The sequence below is a fragment of the Haliotis cracherodii genome, unplaced genomic scaffold (assembly GCF_022045235.1).
Source record: "Haliotis cracherodii isolate W230 unplaced genomic scaffold, xgHalCrac1.p SCAF_4, whole genome shotgun sequence".
Classification (NCBI taxonomy): domain Eukaryota; kingdom Metazoa; phylum Mollusca; class Gastropoda; order Lepetellida; family Haliotidae; genus Haliotis; species Haliotis cracherodii.
This window is the reverse complement of record NW_027266297.1, coordinates 25451364-25476731: the sequence shown is the minus strand read 5'-3', so window position 1 is coordinate 25476731 and position 25368 is coordinate 25451364. Positions and strand designations below refer to the sequence as shown.

At 38.7% G+C, this 25368-nt stretch overlaps 1 protein-coding gene across 1 annotated transcript; it reads right to left on the bottom strand.

The window, feature by feature from the left end:
- Positions 1–348: 348 nt before the first annotated feature.
- Positions 349–19737, bottom strand: LOC139479956 (doublesex and mab-3 related transcription factor 3, truncated-like). The gene is made up of 4 exons (XM_071262903.1): positions 19608–19737; positions 7768–8120; positions 4500–4636; positions 349–1697 (listed from the first exon to the last, which is right to left on the bottom strand). Exons 2-4 carry the CDS (start codon positions 8118–8120, stop codon positions 814–816), a joined length of 1374 nt encoding a protein of 457 aa, XP_071119004.1. The 5' UTR covers positions 19608–19737; the 3' UTR covers positions 349–813.
- Positions 19738–25368: the final 5631 nt, after the last annotated feature.

Sequence of the window (25368 nt, the reverse complement as noted above, 5' to 3'; positions counted from 1 at the left end):
AATCTATAACGTTTGTTGTTATATTGTTTTGTTTTATGTAGATATTGTTTAGGTTTAGAGGAAATGGCGCTGTAGAAAACACACAAACTACCCAAATAAGGCATCTAACACATAAGTATTTTCCCAACATATATTTTGTTGTACTCTTACGGTTGATTGACCATTGCATGTATAATTGTAATCGTATTCAATCATTTGTATGATCATGACGATGACACGATCAGAAAGACTTTAACTGTGAGGTTACAACAACAAACTACCATGATCATACCAATTTTGGAACCGTGATACTGCTCCTGGTAATGAGAACATTGACGAATCTGTTCAAGGTAACTTTTTATCCAAGATAAAACTGACGCATGTACACAAGGCAAGATATATACAACAGAAACATATATGTACACTAAACACGCTTTGAAATGTCGACGGGAGGCACTAAATGGCTGTGTGCTGTCGATGTCCTTCATATCTTCCAAAAAATGTCAGTACTAATGTTTTGACAATAGAGACAGATTAACGGATGTGTTCCATAATTGTAATGGATTGTTTTATTCATGCAATCAACAACAAAAAATCACGAGCTGCAATGGATTAACAATCTGTTCTGATATTTGATGAAGAAGAATCTAACTCTTAGAATTCGTCCAGAAAACATTACTTTTCAGCTTATTGATTGTAGGATTGTTGTTATAAGGGACAATTGCATTGGTGGGATATAGTATCCACTTGGGCAAAAAGTTGTGGTCTCTCAGATCTATCCAACATGCAGACCATCATTTATCACAACCGCAGGACAACGGGGTCCTCAGCACGTCATTTTCCTATTATAGATTCCACCGAGAATTTCAGAGGCGCCGCTTTCACTATCTTCGTGTACACATCCCCCGCCTCGTCACTTGAGGAGGCCGGACTGTGTGGGCTATGTGGACTATGAGGACTGTGGGGACTGGGGGAACTACTGTCACTGAGGACGGAAACAGAGTCCGAAGACACACAGGACTGAGACGGAGTTGGGAGTAGGGACTGAAAGGCAGATCGTCGAGCAATCAAATCTTCTGTACTTATAGCTTTCCTCATGTCCACGTGGTTCGTCTCTGACTTCCGGCCCGAACTTTGCGCCGTGTGCATCTGTACTGTGGGGCATGCTGGGAACACACCAGCCGCCATATTCATTTGCAGCGCCCATGGTGGGAAGTTCATTGCACATAGAGAGTTCTGCATATGGACGTTAGGAATTAGTTCTGGAGGGGGAGATTTTAATCCTATCATTGGCACAGGAAACTGATATGGCATCATTTTCGCCGCTAGAGCTTGATGCTGCCTAACTGGAGCAAGAGCCTCTGATTTTAATCCAGAGGCCAACTGTTCTATTGCCCGTTCAAGATCTCCACCGCAGCCTTGCCAAACCAACTCCAGCACATTGGGATTGTGAGTTGGGAAAATTCTCTGAAGAAACTCTCGTGGCGTCATATTGCCTACGAGAAGACGTGATTTGGACAGCTCTATATTCCGGATGGGAGTTGTCTCCCCTGCTTCACGACTCTTTACGATTTCTGCCTGTCTCTCTCTTTCCAGCATGACAAGCTCCAACTCCTTGTCAGCGAAGCACCTCCTCTTCCTCATCCTCTCGTTCATATAGGGTACCATGGTACGGAGGGACTCCGGTTGGGGGAGGGCGTGTAGTCGGGCACGGTAACCTGGCAACAGAAGATTACATCAGTGGAAATTCATATAGTGTCATCTTTAAAGAAAGAGAGATTACGAATTATCTGAATTATTACGCCTCATTATGCTACTACCTTATAGCTTTCGCGACTTTCACTTAAAGTCTTTCAAACCACGCCATCGGATCCACTCCAGTATGCTTACACACATATACGTACTAAGGATGATATAGCCGCTAACAGCTTTGTTTATGGAGTTTAAACGTCCAGTAGAATTTTAAGAAACATATACACACACAGTCCGATAAAAATAATGTTTAAATGTTTTCAACGATACCTTACTAGATGTTTCCCACACATGTTCTTTTCTATATATTTTTGTAAGTGAGTGAGTTGGATTTTCTGCCGTGTTCATCAATATTCCAGCAATACCAGGGCGGGGGACATCAGAAATCGGCTTCACACACTTTAGCCAGTTTGACACTAGGTTTTCAAATATTAATAATTAAGCCTGTTTCATAACCTGTGACGTCAAATTTCAATATTGCGAATTACTTATTAAACCCCATTGTCGAGTTGTTTTGTCAAAGTTTAACAAACTATCATCCACATAATCTTCCTTCTCGTATAATCCTAGATACGAGAGACCCACTCTGAATACTCTATCAGTCACACATTCCTGTAGTTTTAATTCCTTTCCTCCTGGCATTCCCACTGTACACGGGATTACATGTTTTACAAGATGAAAGGGTGTTTGTGATCCCGCCCCCACCGTGGGATGTGCCCTGATCTGACTCGCCTTACACAGTGAACTCAAACACCATGTATACAACACCCTCTAACCAAAGATATACATTGAAGATAAAGTAAATCTCAACATAAGCATCATATTATCACTACGCTCCTTGAAATTCTCCGAGGTGTTTTTTGAGTAACCTTAATCCCGACACAAGAACAAGAACAGTAACAAATCAGTTGGGTGGGTACAGATGGGTTATATCACTCGCTAGGGGGCGCACTACACCAAAGGCAGCGCCCCCTATGCAACAACTCTGATCAAATGGCAGATGGTTGTAATAAAACTAACAACGACAACAATTCCTTAGCTTCCATCACACCACGGAGAAGGGAATACGTATCCGGTGTTAGAGGATGTGCAAGTGTGAACCTGTTTTTTGGGTGTAGCTTACTGAATAAATGTGTTTTTATCTTCGATGTAACGTACGGTACAGCAGGGATTATATTTGGAACGAGCGACTGGCGAGTGTTGATGGAAATGTATACATCTACACTGTGTCTGTCGTGATCTGCCATGGAGTTTTCTAATCCACTGTAATATGTTGTGAAAGGAACTGTAACCTATTATTCAATGTTAGATGCTTCATCACAGTGATGTATGGTACAGTGAGCAACGGAAACTTCAGATACCACAAAAAAGAAAAAAAAACGTCTGACAAAGTTGATAAATTGGGGAATTACTCTCTATACCGATTGTTTTGGTATTGATTGTGTTGGCATTCCATTTCGATGGTGCCAGCAAGTTCCTGTTACCACCAATCGAGCATCCCGGCTATTTTATAGATTCTTCTGCAGTGGTATTCTTAAGCAACGGTAGTCACTGTCGGAGAAATTCAAATACGCTTTCCTTTTGTGTCCATTTATAAAAAAATGGATTTTAACCCCAACCTTAAACAAACGCATTTTCATTGTTCAAGCAAATGTGATCGATAAACCCATCAATCCACGTGGCTGTGATTTAAATGGGACCATGTTCAAACGGCCTGGTACCCATCAATCTAATTAAAATCAGATCTCTCACCCCGAAACGATGCCTCTCTGAGTAAAGATCTCAGGATGCAGAGTAGGCACAAACACACAACCACAGCGGTATTTGAGAGATTTTGCGAGGACTGCCAAATCGTCGGAGACGTGACTCTTTTAATCTTGTGATAGTGACAGGGTCATACATACACAGTCAGTCAAATCGACCTTACACTTAAGCGGCAGTGGGTGATAATACTTCACATTGGTATGTCCTTGAGTATTTTAGTATATAATGTTTCAACAAAAATTGTTTAACCTCGGAAAGTCGTCTCACTTTTTACTCTCGAATAAATCAAACAAATATCTTACAACTCACGTTGTGTTTTCTATTCGAGTGAAAGTCTGTCAAGTGATTCAAATATGTTTCTGTAGTTACATTATAAAATCGTTCATGATATACCTGGAGAGAGAGAATCGTGATAGATCACCATTGTGACTATATCGAACCTATTGGTGTTTCTGTGTGACTGACTAAGAATATCAGCGAGCACCATGAGAATCATTACATTATATAGAAAATCAATCGCTGTCGGTGCCGCATGTGCATGCGTCCACTACCCTGTATACATATTTGTTGTAGATGATGTAGATGTTGTTGATGATGAAAATGTTGTTGATGATGTATATGATGTAGATGTTGTTTGAAAAAGTAGTTGTTGCAGGTGATGATGTTGAAGACGATGTAGATGTTGCAGATTTTGAAGATGTTGTAGATGATGTAGATGTTGTAGTTGATGTAGATGATGTAGATGTTCCAGATGATTATGATGTTGTAGATGATGTAGATGTTGATGATGAAGATGTTGTAGATGTTGGAGATGGTGTAGATGTTGTAGATGATGATGATGATGATGATGATGATGATGTAGATGTTGTTTGATAAAGTATTTGTTGTAGATGATGATGTTGGAGAAGATGTAGATGTTGAAGATGTTGTGATAATGTATTTGTTGTTGACGATTTAGATAGCGTAGACGACGTAGAAGTTGTAGATACAGTAGGTGTACTTACTGGTGAGGATGTCGCGGGACAGGGAGTGCTGCTGCAGACTTCGGAGGTTCCTCTGCAGGAGTTTCCGCTGCTGCAGCAGAGAGGCGGCACTCTTCACCTTGGCCTTCATCTGTCCCGTCATCTCCGTGGCCTGATGCCTGCAACAGTAGAGGAGCACTTGACGTGAAACACTTTGTGTGTAGCTTGTAATGTCTTGTGAATGATGTGTAGGACGTTGTGTATAACTTGTAATACTTTGTGTATAACTTGTAATACTTTGTGTATAACTTGTAATACTTTGTCTATCACCAACAATACTTTATGTATAACTGTAACACTTCATGTATAACTAGTAATACTTTGTGTATAACATGTAACACTTTGTCTATCATCAACAATACTTTATGTATAACTGTAACTCTTCATGTATAACTAGTAATACTCTGTGTATAATATGTGATACTTTGTGTATAACTGGTAATACTTTGTGAATGGCATGTAACTCTTAGTGCATAACTAGCAATACTTTGAATGACATGTAACTATCAGTGTATAACTAGCAATACTTTGTGAATGATATGTAACACTTGGTGCATAACTAGTAATACTTTGTGAATGAGATGTAACTATCAGTGTATAACTAGCAATACTTTGTGAATGATATGTAACACTTGGTGCATAACTAGTAATACTTTGTGAATGAGATGTAACTATCAGTGTATAACTAGCAATACTTTGTGAATGATATGTAACACTTGGTGCATAACTAGCAATACTTTGTGGATGATATGTAACACTTGGTGCATAACTAGTAATGCTATAGCAATAGTCACACATAGTATGTGACCAGTAATACTTAAAGAATGACCTTTGGAACTTTCCGTATGGCATGTAATACTCTACGCCGCTTTTAGCAATATTCCAGCAATATCACGGCGGGGGACACCAGAAATGGGCTTTACACATTGTACACATGTCGGGAATCGAACCCGGGTCTTCGGCGTGACGAGCGAACGCTTTAACCACTCGGCTACCCGACCGCCCTGTAATACTCTGTGCACGACATAAACTAAACATATAGTGTGCGATCTGTAAATGTGTGTAGGAAACATACAAGAACGTGAATTAGTTGTGCTTTTACATCAGCGATATCTCAACCATATAACAAATAGTACATTCATCAAACGCTGTCAATATAGGCAGGAAATAATAATTATAGTAAACATCACAGACAAAGCGTATCGATGAAAGTGAAATACTTAGAAAAATAAATGAAGTTTATTGAACCCCATATTCACAAATGTATTAATTTAATTGAGGCCAATATTTATTCTTACATATATAACAATTCAATATATAGACAATATTATTGACAAACAAGTAATTACTGATGCCATCTGTTGGGTTGGTTATTGGGGAATCAGGGTAATGGATTAGCTCTTCGCGGAGAAAACCAGGTGTTCAATTCCCAAAGTGGCTACATTATGTGAAGCCAGTTCATGTTATCAAAGTTGTAATATGGCTGAAGTAATATCGTTTTGAAACCAAAACTATCACACCTCTGACTGAATCATATTCTCTTGGGTCAATAAATGATTACTTTTTTCAGTAAGACGTTTGTCTCAATGAATGCACTTTAAGTGGTTGGCATGGAATTGCACTCCTATGTAAATCAACCAGCAAGATTAATTTCTTTTTGTCATATGTTAAGTTTGCAAGAACACACATTGTCAACTTGTACAGGTTTAGCCTAAACACTAAAACAATATACACTGACGATTGATTGGGTGTGTCTGAGGCAATTTTGATTATTTTATGATTTCGTGTGCAGTAAACATGCATAGTTTCACCGTGTCTTGGGGTTATTTTCATTTGCAAATGCATCCCTTGTTAACAAGTTAAGATGTTTTGCCATAAGCGTTTATTTGGGCTGGGGAATTAACATTATCAATGATGCCACTATATCGTGCGTTGGGTTCATAGGCGTGAGGGTCCATATATCAGTTCAAAGTCTCGTAACAGATTAATCATTTCCTGTAGCTATAAATGTTAAAGGCTGCTTGTTTATATGTTTATTACGACACGCTTTATCATTGACAATTATGTTTCTTATAATATTGGGTTCAGGTTTAGCCCAGAGCTACACAGAGTGCAAATGTCATATCGCTAATTGGTAACGTTACACGCACTATCGGACGTCAGCACGTACTGCACGTGTCGCGCGAGGTAAGCGTTTGTGTGATTCTACTTTTGTTTATGAAAGCTTGCTAATTTGATAAGATAATTAACCTTGAAAATAAATTATTGTTGACATGATAACGCCAGACGCGACAAGGTGATATTAACATATTTTAGTGAAATGCACTTGGTATTAATCATTCAGATTGTTCTTTCACAGTTTGACGTTGTCACTACTAATGATTGAGTAATACATGTACTGTATCAGTGGGCTGTTACCAGTTGAGGTATTTGTGATGCTATTATTTTATAGTCAATTTAATTTCCCCCAGACTAGAATTCCATATGGCGGTTTGAAATGGTACTTTTTGTTTAACACTGCACGTAGCAATATTTCAGCTAAATGACGACGGTGTGTAAAGAAATGAGTCTTGACCAGACAATCCAATGATTGACATCATGAACATCTACGCAGTTGGGATACGATGACATGCATCAACCAAGTCAGCGAGTCAGAGTGTCCTAACGTCATAACATATTACATGGCACATTTTCAAGTATACCTCACTACTGATATCTCACCCGTATGTTCTAACTATACTATCCAAAGTTTACTTCACACCACGTTAACCTTCCTTTTTATGAACAACAAGATGCCCATCCATTTCCCGAAAACCCGGCGTTATCATTTATGGAACCTTAACTCAGTCTGTGACCTCACGCTATCGTTGTTGCACTTGATTCTGAGCCAGGAATTCATTGGCCATTCTTAATGAGCAGTTTGTACAAGTACAACTGACGCAACTGTAGGTCATTTATTAAAATTATAGCCACATTATATATTAACAATAACGTGGCTGATGTCGGAGAAATAACTCGCATTTGTTGATTCTAGAATCTAGAAAACTAGAAAACTAGAATCAACAGATTCTCGTGAAGGTATATCAAATTTCCTGCTTCCAGGTCGTTTGTTTCTTTTCATGTGACAGAGCTACTCGTAGGAATAGCCCTAAAGCTTTCAATTTGAAACCACCACCACCCTTCCCCCTCTTGTTCCCAGCCTCACCCTCTTTAACCCCACCCTCAGTCATACTATACTTGCACCTCTCACCTTCGTAGAGCTACTTGTGCCGCCATTATTCGTTGTCGCTCCACCACCAGTAGGCAGTTGGAGCACTGGCAGTCCCGCCATCTGCAGTAACGCTTGTGCCCCTTCAGACACGACACGACACCGTGATTACGACAACGAGCACACTTTGGCGTCCTCAGCATTCGGCGTTGGGGGAAGGATGAAGATTTGCCACCGGCTTCGCCACCGGATTTGTTGGTCAGATCTTCGTCGTCGATGTCGTCACCGTCAACGTCACCGTCAACGTCGCCGTCGCCATCATCAATGTCCTCTATATCCAAATACTCGTCACTCTGCGAGTCTAGACAGGTGGTGTCAGTCTCCCCCTCGCTCATCTGAAACAGATAATGTCACTGTAATATGGGTGCTATGAAAATATATATCAAACATTAACAGATTTAATTAAGTAAACAGGACATGGGACCAAAATACAGCCAATAGCATTAGAAAAACATATTCTGTGCATGATGAAATGAATATATCAACAGAGAAATCAAATTCGGCAACAATTTCAAACACCTTATGTTAAAAAAGCATACTTTGTACAATGTGTCATATCTTCTTAATACAAATTGTTGGGGGTGGTCGGGTAGCTTAGTGGTTAAAGCGTTCGCTCGCCAAGCCGAAGAACCGGGTTCGATTCCCGACATGAGTACAATATGTGAAGCCCATTTCTGGTGTCCCCCACCGTGATATTGCTGGAATATTGCTAAAGCGGCGTAAAACCATACTCACTCACTCATATACTGTTGTGCCCTGATTATTACTACAATTAAACCTCCTAAACTCGAAGCCCTGGTGACCTTCAACGATATGTCGAGTTCGAGTTATCAGTATTTCGAAACAAACGGAGTAAAGCTATTCTATAAGAATTTTTAAATCTCACAGGACCATAAAGTAACATCGAGTTAAGTAATTTACTGAGTCACCGAGGTTCGAGTTAAGGAGGTTTAGCTGAAAATTCTACACAACTGCTTCCACGTGACATATACTAGGTGTCATCACTACCAGGTGGCATCACTACCAGGTGTCAACAATACCACGTGATAACACGACCAAGTGGCATCGCTACCAAGTAGTATCACTGCAAGTTGGCAACTATACCATGTGATAACACGACCAAGTGGCACCGCTACCAAGTGGTATCACTACCAGGTGTCAACAATACCACGTGATAACACGACCAAGTGGCATCGCTACCAAGTAGTATCACTGCAAGTTGGCAACTATACCATGTGATAACACGACCAAGTGGCACCGCTACCAAGTGGTATCACTACAAGGTGTCAACAATACCACGTGATAACACGACCAAGTGGCATCGCTACCAAGTAGTATCACTGCAAGTTGGCAACTATACCATGTGATAACACGACCAAGTGGCACCGCTACCAAGTGGTATCACTACAAGGTGTCAACTATACCACGTGATAACACGACCAAGTGGCACCGCTACCAAGTGGTATCACTACAAGGTGTCAACGATACCACCTGATAACACTACCAATTGGCACCGCTACCAAGTGGTATCACTACAAGGTGTCAACTATACCACGTGATAACACGACCAAGTGGCATCGCTACCAAGTAGTATCACTGCAAGTTGGCAACTATACCACGTTATACCACGTGTACAACCTATCAACCATTCGGCAGGGAACGACTACATAATATTAATGATTTAAAAATGAGAGGATGTGTCTGACAGTGGCATGTTCTGAATACCGTGAATCGGATATGTTAAACTAAATATACTGTCTAACTACAGAAACAATCATTTGAAACAGTAAGTGAGTGAGTGAGTGTGGTTTAACGCCACTTTTAGCAATATTCCAGCAATATCACGGCGGGGGACACCAGAAATGGGCTTCACACATTGTACCCATGTCGGGAATCGAACCCGGGTCTTCGGCGTGACGAGCTAAGCTTTAACCACTAGGCTACCCGACCGCCCCTCATTTGAAACAAAGCCTAAACCATTATGTATAGTTGTTTTTCAATGCTAAAGCAACATCAGTACTTTGGTGCCTAAATTTATTGTAAAGATAGAATTCGAACCAGACTAACTAGTGGTTGATAGCATGAACAACTTGCCATGTCTTCAGGGCACAACGTTACAATATTTCAGGTTAAACGTTTTACCCACATGGTCCGAGTTTTAGTCGACTCCAGCGACAAGCATGAGGTGTATACATTACATGCCCCGGTATCCCCACGGGTGTCAAACTGGGGTACATGGGGTACATGGGGCTCTACTACCATGGGTCATCCGCTGGACTAGAGCATGGGGTACGACTAATGGTGTCGCAGATCTCCCACGGGGTGTCAAACTTGGGGTACATGGGGCTCTACTACCATGGGTCATCCGCTGGACTAGAGCATGGGGTACGACTGAGGGTGTCGCAGATCTCCCACGGGGTGTCAAGCAGGGGGTACAATTCTACCCTACGACCCCCACAGGGTCACAGTCATGGGGTTCATGGATCACATTCTACCCCAGAACACCCACGAAGATGTTTCCCCGATCAAAGTAATTCCCTTTCATTTCACAACGGCGACAATCATTCTTAGCAACTGAATAAAGACGCAATATGTGAGACTCAATATGACGTCCGACCCCATGTAATGAAAGTTTAACGGGATAAAAACAAAAACAATTTTTCAAAAGCACTACAAACCCTCAAATACCATGCATGTGACATTTACAGCGTAGTGACAGGGTTCGGCGTCACCTTCAAAACTCTTTCATCTGAGCAGGACGGAAATTGCTTGGCGTCTCGACCAAGGCTTGTGTTCCGAAAGAGCTCTAGTTCCCTACGGTGAGGCTCGTCAGAACACAGGTGATAGCCACTACCAGGGGGATACCGTGCTCAAACTTTGTCCAGCCTTTTCTTTTACGTATCAGATTTCTCTCAACATTTAGACTGCAATCGGTGGTGGGGATTACTACTTAATGATTACCAACGGGCACTGGAATATAGACTGGGTCAAGTCCCGATGGAATCATTGGTGACCGTGCTCGGATTTCAACGTTGAACAATGATAAGCAGGCCCCTGTGCAGAGCATAAGAATCACCATAATGCTGTAGCCAATCTCACAAAACAAATATTGATTTTAATTTATTCATGCATTCATTTATCCATTACAGTAAAGTACGTTTATAACGACCACGCTTATAAGGAACTACCGAGTATAACGAACTGTTTCTGTCCTGGCCATTTGTTGTGGATATGTTGTGTTTATTCTTATAACGACCAACGGTTATAACGAACTAAAATTCGTTATAACCGTAGTTTACTGTAATTTCGAGGAATTTGTATTCGAAGGTAACCATGTCATCACCCCTCTGTCGAAGTTGCTCGAAGTGAGTGGTGTAAATGTTGGTTCGTGAATCCCCTTCTTGACGTCCCCATTTCATGTCATGGCTAAACGGTGATAGTCACTAACATCCACACTCACTAACTCGCTCATCAAACAGCTCATCCCAGTTGTCCAAAAAGCATTAAACACGAGGCCAGTGCCCTTAGCAGTTTCGTTCTTATATGTCGATAGTTGTACATCTCTTGATGTAATTAACCAAATCTGTGTCTTATGGGTGTTCTAAACTGTTCTTTGTTTATGTTGATAGTCGATATTGATCCCTAGCGAACTTGCAGACAGTCTACCTGATTGGGCCCCACCCCTGAGGGAAAGTGTAGGCTTTGCTGCACGTGGTATAGCTCAACCCTCCCCAAGCCTGAGGCAAAGGTACACAGACACAAGAACATAGACAGAGCGGGGAGCGGACCGTCTCCCGGGTGCACCCCATACGGAAACAGTCCTCATACAGTACAGAGAAAATTGCAACCTGGAGAATTTGTGAATTGGGAAGTCTTTTAAATGGATAGCATGTGCGTTCCCTGGGTTTCAGAGGGGTTTGGAGGAAAGGTTTGGCATTACTTGGGACTGAGAATTGTTACTACTATAAACATTATGAAGAACTTGGCTGGTGTTAATTTGTGCCAGGTAAAGATTTCAATGATTGTTGGTTGGTAGAGTTCCTTATTAGTCCGGCTATAGGAAGTATCCATCGACAGTTCCTCAATATTGTCTTGGATAGTGTTCTGTTGGGTTTGGAAGGATACATGCGACCTCATATCATGTACATTTGGCCGCTTTGTTTCCTAGTATTGAAGGTTCAAGGATCCATTACACGCGTTAGCCTTTTGCGAACACCTGGTTTCATCACCGATGTTCAGTAATCCGGTCAACAATGCTTTGCCTTTTACACCCAATGGTTTTTTGGGGGCAGATAGTCGAGGCTGATTATTCTCTGGCTTTGACGTTTTATATGCACGTGTAACCGACACATATTAATATATGTCAGCAGCTATTGTTAAATTTACAAATCAACATAACATATGTACATGGCAGTATGAACTTCAATCAGTTTATTTTTAAAATTTTATTATATAGGCTACAATGCTTAAAATTAAAATGACATTATGAGATCAAATTCATTTTAAGTGCCAACGAGTCCATATAAGTTATATATGTGATATAGCAAATGACAAATTTTCATGGAGCTCTGAGTTACTTACATGTGTGTGTGTGTGTGTGTGTGTGTGCGTGCGTGCGTGCTGTGTGTGTGTGTGTGAGTGTGCGCGCGTGTGTGTGTGCGTGTGCGTGTGTGTGTGTGTGTGTGTGTGTTGGTTAACACCGTACTCAGTAATATTCCAGCTATATGACGGCCGTAAATAATCGAGTCTGGACCAGGGAATCCCGTGATCGATCCACACCCTCGGGTACGATGACATACAATCAGCCAAGTCCCCGAGTCTGACCACCCTGTCCATTAAGTCGCTACTTAAGACCAGCATAGGTAGCTGGGGAGCCATTCTAACCCAGGATCACCAGGGGGTTACTTTTGGGCAAACCCACATCTTGAAAGTTCCAACCATTGAACGGGACCACCGGCACCGATAACGACAGAAGCAGGTTACTGTTATATGCATTATAAGGGATAGGGTGACCCTGAACAACACAGAGGAATGAAGATTAAGATTCAAGTAGATGAATGTGGTGGAAAGGGTCATGTTCTTCTATATGGTCGACGAAATTCCTAAATGGAATCATAAATAAACTTAACCAACCTGAAATAGCGGAGAAATTTTGGTTCAACTCCTCAGGGCACAGGCAAAGAAAATATCATAAACGAATAACTATTCTCTGGATAAATTAACCCCTACATCACAGATTCTAAAGGCATGATCAGTCGTTAGTTATGATAAATAATATAAATTATTGGGTTTGAATTTTTTCCTGCCTTTTTGTTATAATGTTGTCTTTTCTTGAATATTACTTGTGAAAGTTCAATGTATTTGTGATTAGTCATCGCGGTGTTTAATTTAAAGTTCATGATAGCGAACAGAATACCACATGGGGTCAGACATGAGTATAGTATCTTTCATTCATTTCAAGAATTATCACTTAACTAATGATTCAATCGTTATTGGTCAACACTGACACAATATAGGGAGACATGATATCAACATGTCTAGGATACACCATGCCGCCCATTTAAAAGTGTGTGTGTGTGGGGGGGGGAGGGGGGGGGTGGGGGGGGGGGTGGGGTGGGGGGGGGTGAGTGAGTGTGTGTGTGAGTGTGTGTGTGTGTGTGTTTGTCTGTGTCTCGTTCTGTCTCTGTGTCTCTCTGTGTGAGCTCGCGTACGTGTGTGATTGTGTGTGAATGGGGGGAGGGGGGTCGAAACATATTGTTCTTTGAATAGAGCAACCAAACATTCATATTTTGGTCCCATAACACATCACATTACTCTTTGGATCATGTCGAGTGAATGATTTATTTCTGTCTTTCAAAGTGTTTTCACGAACAGAGTAGCTTCTTTTTTTTACCACCACCCCCATCAAATGATTTAATGTACAAACAAGATGAAACCTGATAAAATACACACGATAACTGCTCCAAATTCGATGGCGACCGGTATGCAAAAGTTCCGCTATTGTCCTAGAAAGGTTTACTTATACCCGCATCCCACTCAGTAAACATCAATATCCAAAATAACACCTACGTGTCCACAAACATGTTGTGATTATAAGAAATGTACATGATATACACTACTGTTCAAATAAACGTCCTCGCGTTCGCGTCCGTGGCCAATCGAGAAGACGTTTGTTTTGAACGGTAGTGCGCATATTTAAAATAGTTTCACGTCGGTTCAAACATCACCATTGTTGTGTAGCGTTCCCCTTATCGGTACATAAGACTGAAACCATCTTGTAATGTTTCGACGGAACTATAAAAATAACTTGTACATAGACAATTGGTGCCTTTGTATAAATATATTCGGCTTCACTATACATAAAATAAACCCTCAATCAAGTATAGAAAATGCACATAGCGATATCACAGTTCATACTTTCTTTATTTATCTTATTGAGACCCGTGTTACAGACTCACGACATAGACATGTGTTATAGCGTTCAAAATACCTCCTGTGTCTAGTAATCGACCATAAATTATGACATAACGAGGTTGTTTTGCAGCAAAATGTTAACAAACACATGCTTTTTATAAGAATGTTTAGACGATTCGGTTTGGATAAGACACGTGCTTCGTCAAATTATCATAATACACGATGCATCTTTTTCATCAAAGACGGGAAACTATTTTATGGGGGCTGAATGATAATTCAAAACAGAAGACAATTGTTGAGCCTAAAACAAACAAGCGGCGTAAATCCTCTCCTGTTTGTTGGGTATCTGACAATTGAGGTATTTGAAAAATGTTACGATAATAATCATAATACATGCTTGTTTCATGGTCTGTGATTAAACTGTTATCTTTATTTTAGGAATGCTGTCACAACCGGGGGCCATCTACTACATATAGGTACATTCTCGGATCGTCAAGAGTTATGTCCTGACTAACATCTGTTTATAACAATACCTCTGTAGTACGGATCCTGTTAATCCGCAAACTTGTCCTTTCGTACGACGAATGTCTGGGACACTTATATAGTAATAATAGTCCCAATCCAAGATTTCTTTAATCCGGACGATTGCTTTACGGATTAACAAAGCTTCACTTTAATCAATGACCAATACCTTTAAGAATATTTCCTTGATTGATATTACATTTGCGTTTGTACTGATGGCAGTAGAGTTTCAATGATAAATGTTTTTTACTTGATATAGACGTCACACAAAACAGTGACCCGGGTGTTCATTTTGAACACCCGGTGGCCTCATTGGTCTTCCGTTGATTCCTCATGGAAGGTAATTGAATTTAATCTTTGCCTTATTTTTTTCCATTTGTGAATTGATTAATTTGCACCTTAAGTAGACGTTTGACTTTATACTGCTAACCATTGCAGATTCTCTAAATATGAAGTGTTTTTATTACAAGATATGGAAATTCATATTCATCATGTCTTCCTTTTGTGTTTCTGTCGGGATAATACGGTTGGGAATCGCGAGGAGATGATGTGTAATAACATAATATAAATTATATATAAAAACAATAACGTTTTGTACTTTGCATTTTGAACCTGAATTTTGTGAATTGCAAACATGCCATCTCCGTCGTTGTTCCGAGTGTGTATGAGATGACACGCATTGCAGTTCCAGAATATATATGTTGATCTACTTGACTTGGTATTTGTAATTTGTAATAGCAATAGCATTATACACCATCACTTGTCATCACACTTCTCACGAAAAGACCTTTGTTCTGTGTGTACGCACGTTGGCGTCGATTACTAACATTGTCAGAGTAGACGAGACCTACGCAGATATAACATGGAATACCATTACAAAATCGTACATATGATCTCAACTCATTCAAATCATAGATATACAGTCTTTGATAGGCAGTTAGAATTTGGGACTCATAGATATACCTTCAAATATATAAATGTTGCAATTCTTAATATTTCTGTCTTTTGTTCTTAAATAAAATGATGGTGTATATACAAGGAAATAAAGTGCATTTTTAACGTTATAAAAGCTCTGGAATAACTTAGCTAACAAAACGCCCTACTAAGTTTTTATCATACTTATATAGCATAGAGAATACTCATAAACCATTTAATCTAATTTTTATTAATCTCCTCCTATAACATTTTAAAAACAATATGATTGGATTCATAAATATAGCTAGGAATATTTTTATATAGATATAATATATCATATAAGACACATGCACAGTGACATACCTTGTATATGAATAATATAATCCTTAGCTTCTTGCTTAGCCTCGAAGGAAAAGACTCGGTGTGGTTAGGAAGATACAGATATCTTCCTCGCATTTAAAAAAAGTCGATCCACTGTCTCATACCTCTCATATTTTAGATGACTTTTGTATCGAGACAATGCAGCTTGTTAGCCGACATTTTCCTCGCCCCGTCCCTCGATCTCAGGAAGTTCATCGTTCTTCCGTTCAAACATCCTTGCTTGTAGAAGATGAAACCTCTATCTCACATGGCCTATCTCTCAGCACTACTGTACACTATAGACATTCAAAAGTTTTCAAATGGAAACTGAATACGTATATTTGGCGCTAAGCTTTTCCTTAGGTAAACAAAGCTTGCTTAAAGATGCCACCATGTTGAAATCGAGCCGTCAGAACTATTACTTTTTCTTCGTTGTGCCGACGCCATGGCAGTGTCAATGTATTTTCTCAAGTGTGCTTAATATCTTTATAAAAAGGTCAGATAATGGAAAATACTAAAATTATTAAGTTGCATAGAAGGCTGTTCGGCACATGTTTGCCAGTGGAAGTAATAGACTGCACTGAGGAAACTCTCCGAATCTTTGAGTCGTGGTGCCTGACATTTGGCTTGCTGTGGTGTTATTATAGTAACTGTGTACCTGTAAATTTACTTAATTCAATACGTGTAAATAAAGTAGATAATAAGAACATGGTCCCTGTGATACATTTTGCCATGTCGATTTAATAAGCATGACATTTTAATTTTCATTATTTTACACAGAACGTATTGGATTGCATAGAGTCTATTGTATGTATTAGTTATGCATTTTAATTATAATATTTTTAATATAAGTATCTACATGCATTTTAATCCTACAGTTTTAATAGGTAATTGGGTGGTAGATAACTCATAGGTAAGCATTATAAACATTGATATATGGTGTAGTAGCTACATAATCCATTCTCTGAAATCATATCATAAACAAATATTTCTTTGGTTGGATAAATACACCATATCGTCCATGCTACATATTTGATGCTTGTGGCTTCCACGTTTATCCATACTTAGAGTTCACACGAGGCCGTCAATGTGATTTTCAATGTCCTAATGAATTATTTTTTTTAATATTTTGTGTAAATTACACGTTTATTTCCGATGAGCAATGCAAGGTAGTGTCTGTCAGACACAATTTCGAATCTATTACTCGTTAGGGGCATATTGGAAACTTACGTTTTGTTGTGTAGAAAATATTATCTAGTGAAGTTTGTTTTCCAACTATTTAATGTTAACAGTTTTATATGAATAATAACGACCGACACTGATAAATAGCATACAAATATGGTGTCAATGACATTGATTTATATGATGCATGCGTTGATACAACAGTTTGGAAAAGGGTGCTTCTGACAAGCAGAGCCTTAGGTAAGAATACTCGTGCAAGAGGGGTGTCCAAAAATCCGCGAAGCTATTTGCAGTTGGTGCAGTTTCAGTTGAAAACATATCACCAATACTTTGTTAAAGAGTCTTCACATAGTATACCCGATCACCTTTAACACTTTCCAAATTCTTAATATATATTAAGTATATATACATGTGTGTGTGTGTGTGTGTGTGTGTGTGTGTGTGTGTGTGTGTGTGTGTGTGTGTGTGTGTGTGTGTGTGTGTGTGTGTGTGTGTGTGTGTGTGTGTGTGTGTGTGTGTGTGTGAAGTACGGGGGAGGGGGGTTGAGGGGGGCATAACGCAAATCGCATATCGATGTGTACAGTCACAAATTCATAGATCCATGCTATTAGGCTTTGAGTCTCTTTGTGTCAAGCTAAATAGTTTGTAGTTATAATGTTATGGCTTTCCCGGCGATGAATCTAACTTTTATGAGATAGTGGTGACTTTGAACTGGTAATATATGGGAGAAAGTCTCACATGATGACAAAGATCAAAAGATAGATGTCGATGAAATTTACCAATCCTAAATGTCAGCATTCGGTCATCTCCATTATCACCTCCATAATGAACTTTATATATCAATATGAAGAAATACAGTTTATGTGAAAAAATTAGTATGAATGTTAAAGTTATGGTTTTAGCTCTTCAAAATGATACCTGACGGAAGCAAAGTGTTTACTATGGTACGTTGTCATTATTTTAGTAATAATTAACATCACTGCTAGTATATGATTATAATTTACTTTAAGTCGTAGTGAGGAAAGTTGAACTATTATATATTATAATGAATACAGCGTAATATAAATAAAACACCTTCTATTATTAAAAGAAATCTACATCGATTCCGACCATACCATATACACGTGTTTATGAATCACTATGAAAAAGTGATTAAATCATTAAAGGTACGTTTTCTTTAATAAACAAATCCATAGGTATTGGTTGAACAAAACTGTTTTTATTTGTGAAAATAATCTATGCAGGGAGCAACGTCCAGAGCGGGATGGATATGACGAAGCCTACTACATGCTTAACATAACAATGATTACATTGAGAGTTTTCTTAACTGTAACAGAAGGAAATCAAAGCGTACATCATTTCAAAAGAAGTTTAAGTCGCGAAAATGTACTGCATGGCACATGTTGGTATTGGAGCGTACTTCATAATAAAGCATAAATAAATATCTTAACTGACATTCTTGCAAGACATTAAGGAAAGGTTTAAAGGTAAGCATCATTGTTTAAAATGATAAAAAGTTTAATGGGTTTCTTGTCTATGTTTCAATAATATGTCTGTTTTGAGACGAAATAGGTCTAACTGTTTGATCGTTGTGAATATTTAGTAATCCGCACAGCTTCACAGCAGTGACAGTGGCTTTCACACAAAATGAGAATCATATCAACTTTCTAAAAACTGTGTTTAACAGGAGCGTGGTAAGCGTACTAACACAAATATTTACAAATATACTACTTAGAAATGTTTTTTGTCTAGTCGAGGGCTAAATCTTGACATATGGCGGCGAGATTATAATCGAACTGAGTTGGCGTTTCCCATAGGAAAACACGAATAGTATATTTCAGGTTTGCGACTTTGTAAACCCAATTTACTCCACTAATTTATCTATTGACCTATTTCCTCTGTATTTGAATTATACAAACAAAATCCATATGCCAATATCTTGATTGTTTGAATAATGACTTTGGATTTGCACTGAAGATGGAATTATGGATAAATACTCGGTAAAGAATTTTGAATTATTCACGTTACGTGATATATATTTTATTGAATTTATTCTTTATCATATCCCGTATATATCCTTTATACAGGCAGTGGACAGTATATATGTATTTCCCGGGCTGTGGCTTTTAAAACATAGGTCAAACTTACAAATAATCAATTTGTAAAACTATTGTAATTGTGACATGTATCGTGGTGTCATTTCTTGGAAGGATGAATGTCTGAGGGGCGAGGCTAAATCAATCAGATTAATCTCTTGTACAATGCGTTCTTTTAATTCCTGTTATTGTAATTTTAACCACTTTTACTGAATTACTTTTGCAGTGTATGTGCACCTCAATAATATCTTATATTTAATGGGTAAAATTCCAAATCAATCACTTTTCTTAGCGATAAACACAACATGAAATCAAAAGAATCGTTCAACTTACCTCTGTTCGAATAACGTTCGTAGTGTGAAGAATACCAACGGTAAACCCTTTTGGAACAAAACCTTGCTTAATTGCTCACTTGAAGTGTGTGGCGGGCATATCTCCTATTCACTGACCCCTACACGGCATACATCAGATCTCCTATGAATATGCTTTATTCCACACAATTGTTCGCATGTGTACCGAACTTTGACAAACGTGGCTTTGTAACGAGCCCTCTGATTGGCCGAGAAGAACCATCTTCACGCCCTTTGAATCAAGAGTGACACAAGGGGAAGAGTGAGGTACTCAGTCCTGCTTACGATTTTCACAGATTTGGTGATAATTACCAGCAATTCATTGGTGCGAAGACGACCCCCCTCGAAGAATTTCAGAAGGAGGGGGTAACGCCAAAACACTGGCTGCAAATACGGGGAGAACGATTGGAAATCCTCAACAACTGCGTGTTCCGATTTACTGCATTCTTCTCTATATTTTTATACCTCTTTATATGTTTTCTTTAGATCTTTTTTATCCCTTGTCGGTGCGCCCCCATGGGAATACAGTGCTGAAGTTCTATTGTCGGTAACACGCAGACTTTTAGGGTATTTCAAAATGCGTACTTTGTGTCAAACATCATCGGATTTCGTCCCAATAAAGATATCAATGTTTCTTGAAACATTGACACTGTGTAATATCATTACCTCTTAGGCACGAAGCTTGAAGATAAGTTTGTATCGTTATAATTATTTGCTTCTGTTTGGGATTATAATTAGGAATAATCATTGACTTTTACCGTAACTTAATTCGCAAGGACTATTGAAATTGGTTGCCATGTTGCGGCAAAAGAAGTTGGATTATCGGCAAAACAGTTAGTATAAATTTCCTTCTTTAAATCTATGTTATAATTCGAGCATATAGCAGAACACTCTAATACATGTATCATTTCAGTAGAAATTCTAAGAAAATGCATATTTGATGTGACACTCAGCCTAAAGCATAGCAACTGGAAATTTAAAAACAACAAAATTGGAACAAAAATCATATTTTATGTAAAAACGTTTGACGCACTCGTCAATGAAATATAATAGTATACGTTTGACATCAGATATATTGTTTGTTTTAAATACAACTTATTTACATTGGTACAGTTACATAAACACAGCCTCTTCCCTTTGTATCAATATCTGTCATTTTTTGTCATCTATGTTCATAGTTTGAATAATGTGAATATAAATACCAGAGAAGATTCAGTTAAGTTAAGTAAACGGCTAAGGTTACTGGCTATGCAATCAGTTTACTTTTTATTCATGTTAAACATTGTATTGTAAGTATTACACGCAACGTTAATATCGCTGTTCTTTCATCGGGTTCAAGTGCCATTTTATAGGCATCTTATTCCTAGATTCTCGACAAATTTATCAGATAAATTTGCAATTATCGTGTCAATTGACTGATGATTATGCTTGCTTTATTACCCTACATGTAATGATGATCTTCACGAACGTACACAGGAGATATTGGTGCATTGGTACATAGTTTGACTTTTAGATCCATTACAGAACCCTGCCATTAAGCCTATCTCGCATTCCACGTGCACGAGTATGTATCATTTAACCTTCTAATTACTACTTACAAATATGTCGATTTCACCACTGACATCGACAAGGTTGTCCATTACGGTGTTTATTGCGTGTAATGCACGTGCGGCCTTGCACACATGCACACTTGTACATTGCAAGTATTGGTGATTCTGTTGGATAAAGTATGCGGGAAAGCGGTAATTAGCTACCCCAGCGGGACATATAATGTCTTATATCTCGGATGACTCGCCCTTATCTGAGATACCCGCGTCTCAGTGGAATCAACATAGTGATTTATGCGTTGGCAGATTCCGCTCGCTGTTGGAGCTATACACCTGTTGCAAAACGCGTCTTGTGAAATCCCCCATATTGTTTTATTACGGGATATTGCTATACCAGCGACCCGCCAATGCCCGAGCAGAGCCTCTTGATGTGCTTGTCCGAGGGCGTAGAGCACCTAGTATCCCCTCGTCTCTCATGTGGTCAGCATATGACAGCCAACGTTGACAGGGAACAGTTTTGCCGACAATTATTCGCGAAATGATCAAAAGGGAAATTCGATTTTGAAATTGAATCTCGCAATTAGGCGGTACTTGCATCTACTATTACGGCACACAAATACCTTTCTTTCGCCCCACTGACAAATGTAGGACTCCGCCCTCCCTTGTAATATATTCGACCTCCGCACTTGTTCACCCGCTAACACACATGGATATACATTTTTATCGTTCTTGGGTCGCCGTATTTATCATCTTTCTCACAAGAAGGTCGTGAACTCACCACCTTCAAGGAATATTTAATACTTTTTCTGTTGACATTTTTAGTACTTGTATTAAAACAGATTCACATAAATGAGAAGTATACGTGATTAAAGGGTATTTATATTTAGGACATGCTTTGTTAACGTTCAAGAAATAAAGGGCTGTTTGTTTCATACAAGCCCAAGCATGTGGCAGTAATGTTAACTCGATTTGTAGTGATTAAACTTTAAACGTTTATATCTATAACGTGTTTATTGATGAATAAAGTCAGCTGCAAGCCTCGTGCCAATTTCAACATAAGGATTCAGTGTATACGATAACAATTCAACATAGAAAAGGAAAGACGTGTCTTCAATGGTTTGCAAACATAAGCACTGGTAAGTTAGAATCCAATAGTTAACTTACGTTTTCAAATATCTGTAGCATACAAGATAAAATAAAATTATCAATGAATAAAAAAACATTTATTGACGTTATAGTAATCTCCAGCTCAAAGCATTCGTGAGTTTCTTTAAAAGAGTTCCTGTTGATGACATATCCAAATTTGACGCATCAGTTAGCAAAATGCTGTCTGGTGCCATTCCCTATTTGACTTTTACTTTATGTTTTCCTGTGTTTCCGGTGAACAAGTGTCTTGTCTTTGCATGTGTTTGTGATGGGTGTAACCGTTGGGGCATCTGCTTTTAGCAGAGATTTCCTGTGATAATGGATAGGGATTTGTCGCATTTACTTACTAAAAATTCAATCGTCAAAACATGTATAATGTTCATTTATAATTGTGTATATTTCAGTGACCGTATTATAGATAGTGTTGAATGCAGCGTTACACGACATTCTGTTGCGTTTATGTAGATATCATCATGGGAAAAGGATTATGCTGATGAACGCACCATACACACATAATACACACACATTAACTCAATGAGTAGCATATACATCAAACATACACGTCACACACACACACACACACACACACACACACACACACACACACACACACACATGCACACATGCACACACATGCACACACTAATGTGCAAATATATGCTACCACAACACGGACATATTATTGAAACATAGACAAGATATTTATTGAACTGTTAACAATGGTGCTTAAAGCCTTTCCTTAATGTCTTGCAAGTGCTGTATGTCAAGTAACATATTCATTATGAAGTACGCACCAATACCTAAATGTGCCATGCAGAACGTGTCCGCGATTTAAACTCCTTTTGAAATTATGTACGCTTAGATTTCATTCTTTGACAGGTATAGAAAACTCTCAATTTAGAAATTGTTATGTTGAGCATGAAGTATGCTTCTTCATATGCATCCCGCCCTGGACGTTTATTTTCACAAATGAAAACTGTTTTGTTTATTACCGAAAACGTACCTTTAATGATTTTTTCACCTTTTCGTAGCGATTCAAAAACACGTGTATATGTTATGGTCGTATTCGATGTAGCTGAAATTTCTTACAATAAAGGAAAGGGTTTTGGCGGTTATATTTGTATCACACTGTATTCATTATGATAAATAATAGTTCCACTTTCCCCACCACGACTTGAAGTAAATTATAATCATATACTAGCAGTGATGTTAATTATTAGTAAAATAATGACAACATACCATAATTTACACTTTCTTTCTTTAGGTATGATATTGAAGAGCTAAAGCCATATCTGTGATATTCATAATTAGTTTTAACATACGCTGCATTCCATCGTATTGATGAATATGTACATTACTGACATGCTGACATTGCGGAAAAGCATATACTTCAGAAAATTATTCAGGTTCGTCAAGTCAGTTTGGCAGTTTTCAGCTGCATATGTGTTACTTCTTTAGTCAGTAAACGAAATATAATTTGCTCTCTCCCAGACCTCCGGTGATGACAAGCTGCACACAGACCCTCGTGTAGGTTTTCAAGTTAAAACAGAACAACAAAACTTGAATTATGTCAACATGTTTTATTATTTACCTCATCCCTAGTAACATATCCAATGTTACAGATGTGACGAATGTGTGCTTAACCTCCCTAATGCATGTGTCCTCTGTGGTTTTTAATGCATCATAAAAATACAGGTCATAATCTACACCCAGATAACACCGTGGCTAAAAACAGTTGATAGACAATGCAGTTGCTGATCGACTTTAATACTGATTTTCAGGATGACACAATCGCGGCTTTAAAATTCGTAAATCCCGGCGGATTGAAAAATATTTTAAACAAACATAATTTAAACAGCATTTGCCATTAACATGTCTTAAACACACAGTACCCCATGATGCAGCACTGGCTGAGATGTTACATGGGACATTAGCATGATGTGTCCGCTTGCTCTTCTGTCTCCTGATAATACACTTACGTGTGGTGTGCACCAAGGTTGTTCTTTGTCTCCCCGCTTCATTTACCTTCCAGTATCACTGTAGATAATTCAAGATGTAATTGGAGTCAAAAACGTTAGGCCAGAACATGGTAGACACGGTATTTCGTTTGTGGAAGGAAACTCGACTCGTCGAATCACAGTATTTGCAACAAGTTTTATCTTTAATGGGAAAACAAGTCCTTTCGAGTTCTGACGGAACTTTCTCCTGGGACACGATATATAGGGGTTCCAGAGCTGTTCCAGGGCTGTTTGTGTGTGCTCCCCCTCCCCCCGTGTTTTCACTGAGGTAATAAACTAAACTTTAATTCCTAGAGGTGTACTGTGAATAAAAACATGGCGATACACTCAGCAATGGGTTCAGCGGATAGGGACACACACGTCGGGACTAGTTGAGCGCCCGGCTTCAGGAGGCAAGATTTAACATGCTTTTTTGGATTGCAATTATTCGGGAAACTGGCTTAGAGAATGCCAGTGATTTTTGGTTAGGATTTAATGTTTATTTGCCAAGAAACCTTATCTACTTATTTTTGTAGTCGACGATTGACACCTACATAGTTGTTCTATTTCTGTAGGTTTTATCCCGTGCGTGTCATTTAGCTGTTTGACATTTTTTTTGTATAAGGTTAAATCACCAAAATGAAAATATACATATCCGGGTAAGAAGTAAACAAAACATCAATTTCCCTGCAATAATTATTTTCTTGCGTGAAATAGATTTGGCAACTGCTTTCTTATATTAAATGACACTGTTTCTAATGGAATTCTCAAAGTTTTTGTTAAGATCGATATCATTTTCTTTACACCATTCGGCCAGATATTTTTCTATCTTTTTAATTTTGAAAACACACAAACACTCAAGAAAGTATACTTATACTAAACTGCCGAGCAAAAGAAAATAAACACTTGAAAACTGATTTGGCCAAAAACTTACAAATGTTATCAAAACGGGTCTCGGCTGAAAACAGTCGCCAAACACTGCAAACTAAGGTCCAGAACACAATTATAATACCTGTATCAAATACATCACCAAGGGATAGCCATTTCATGTTTG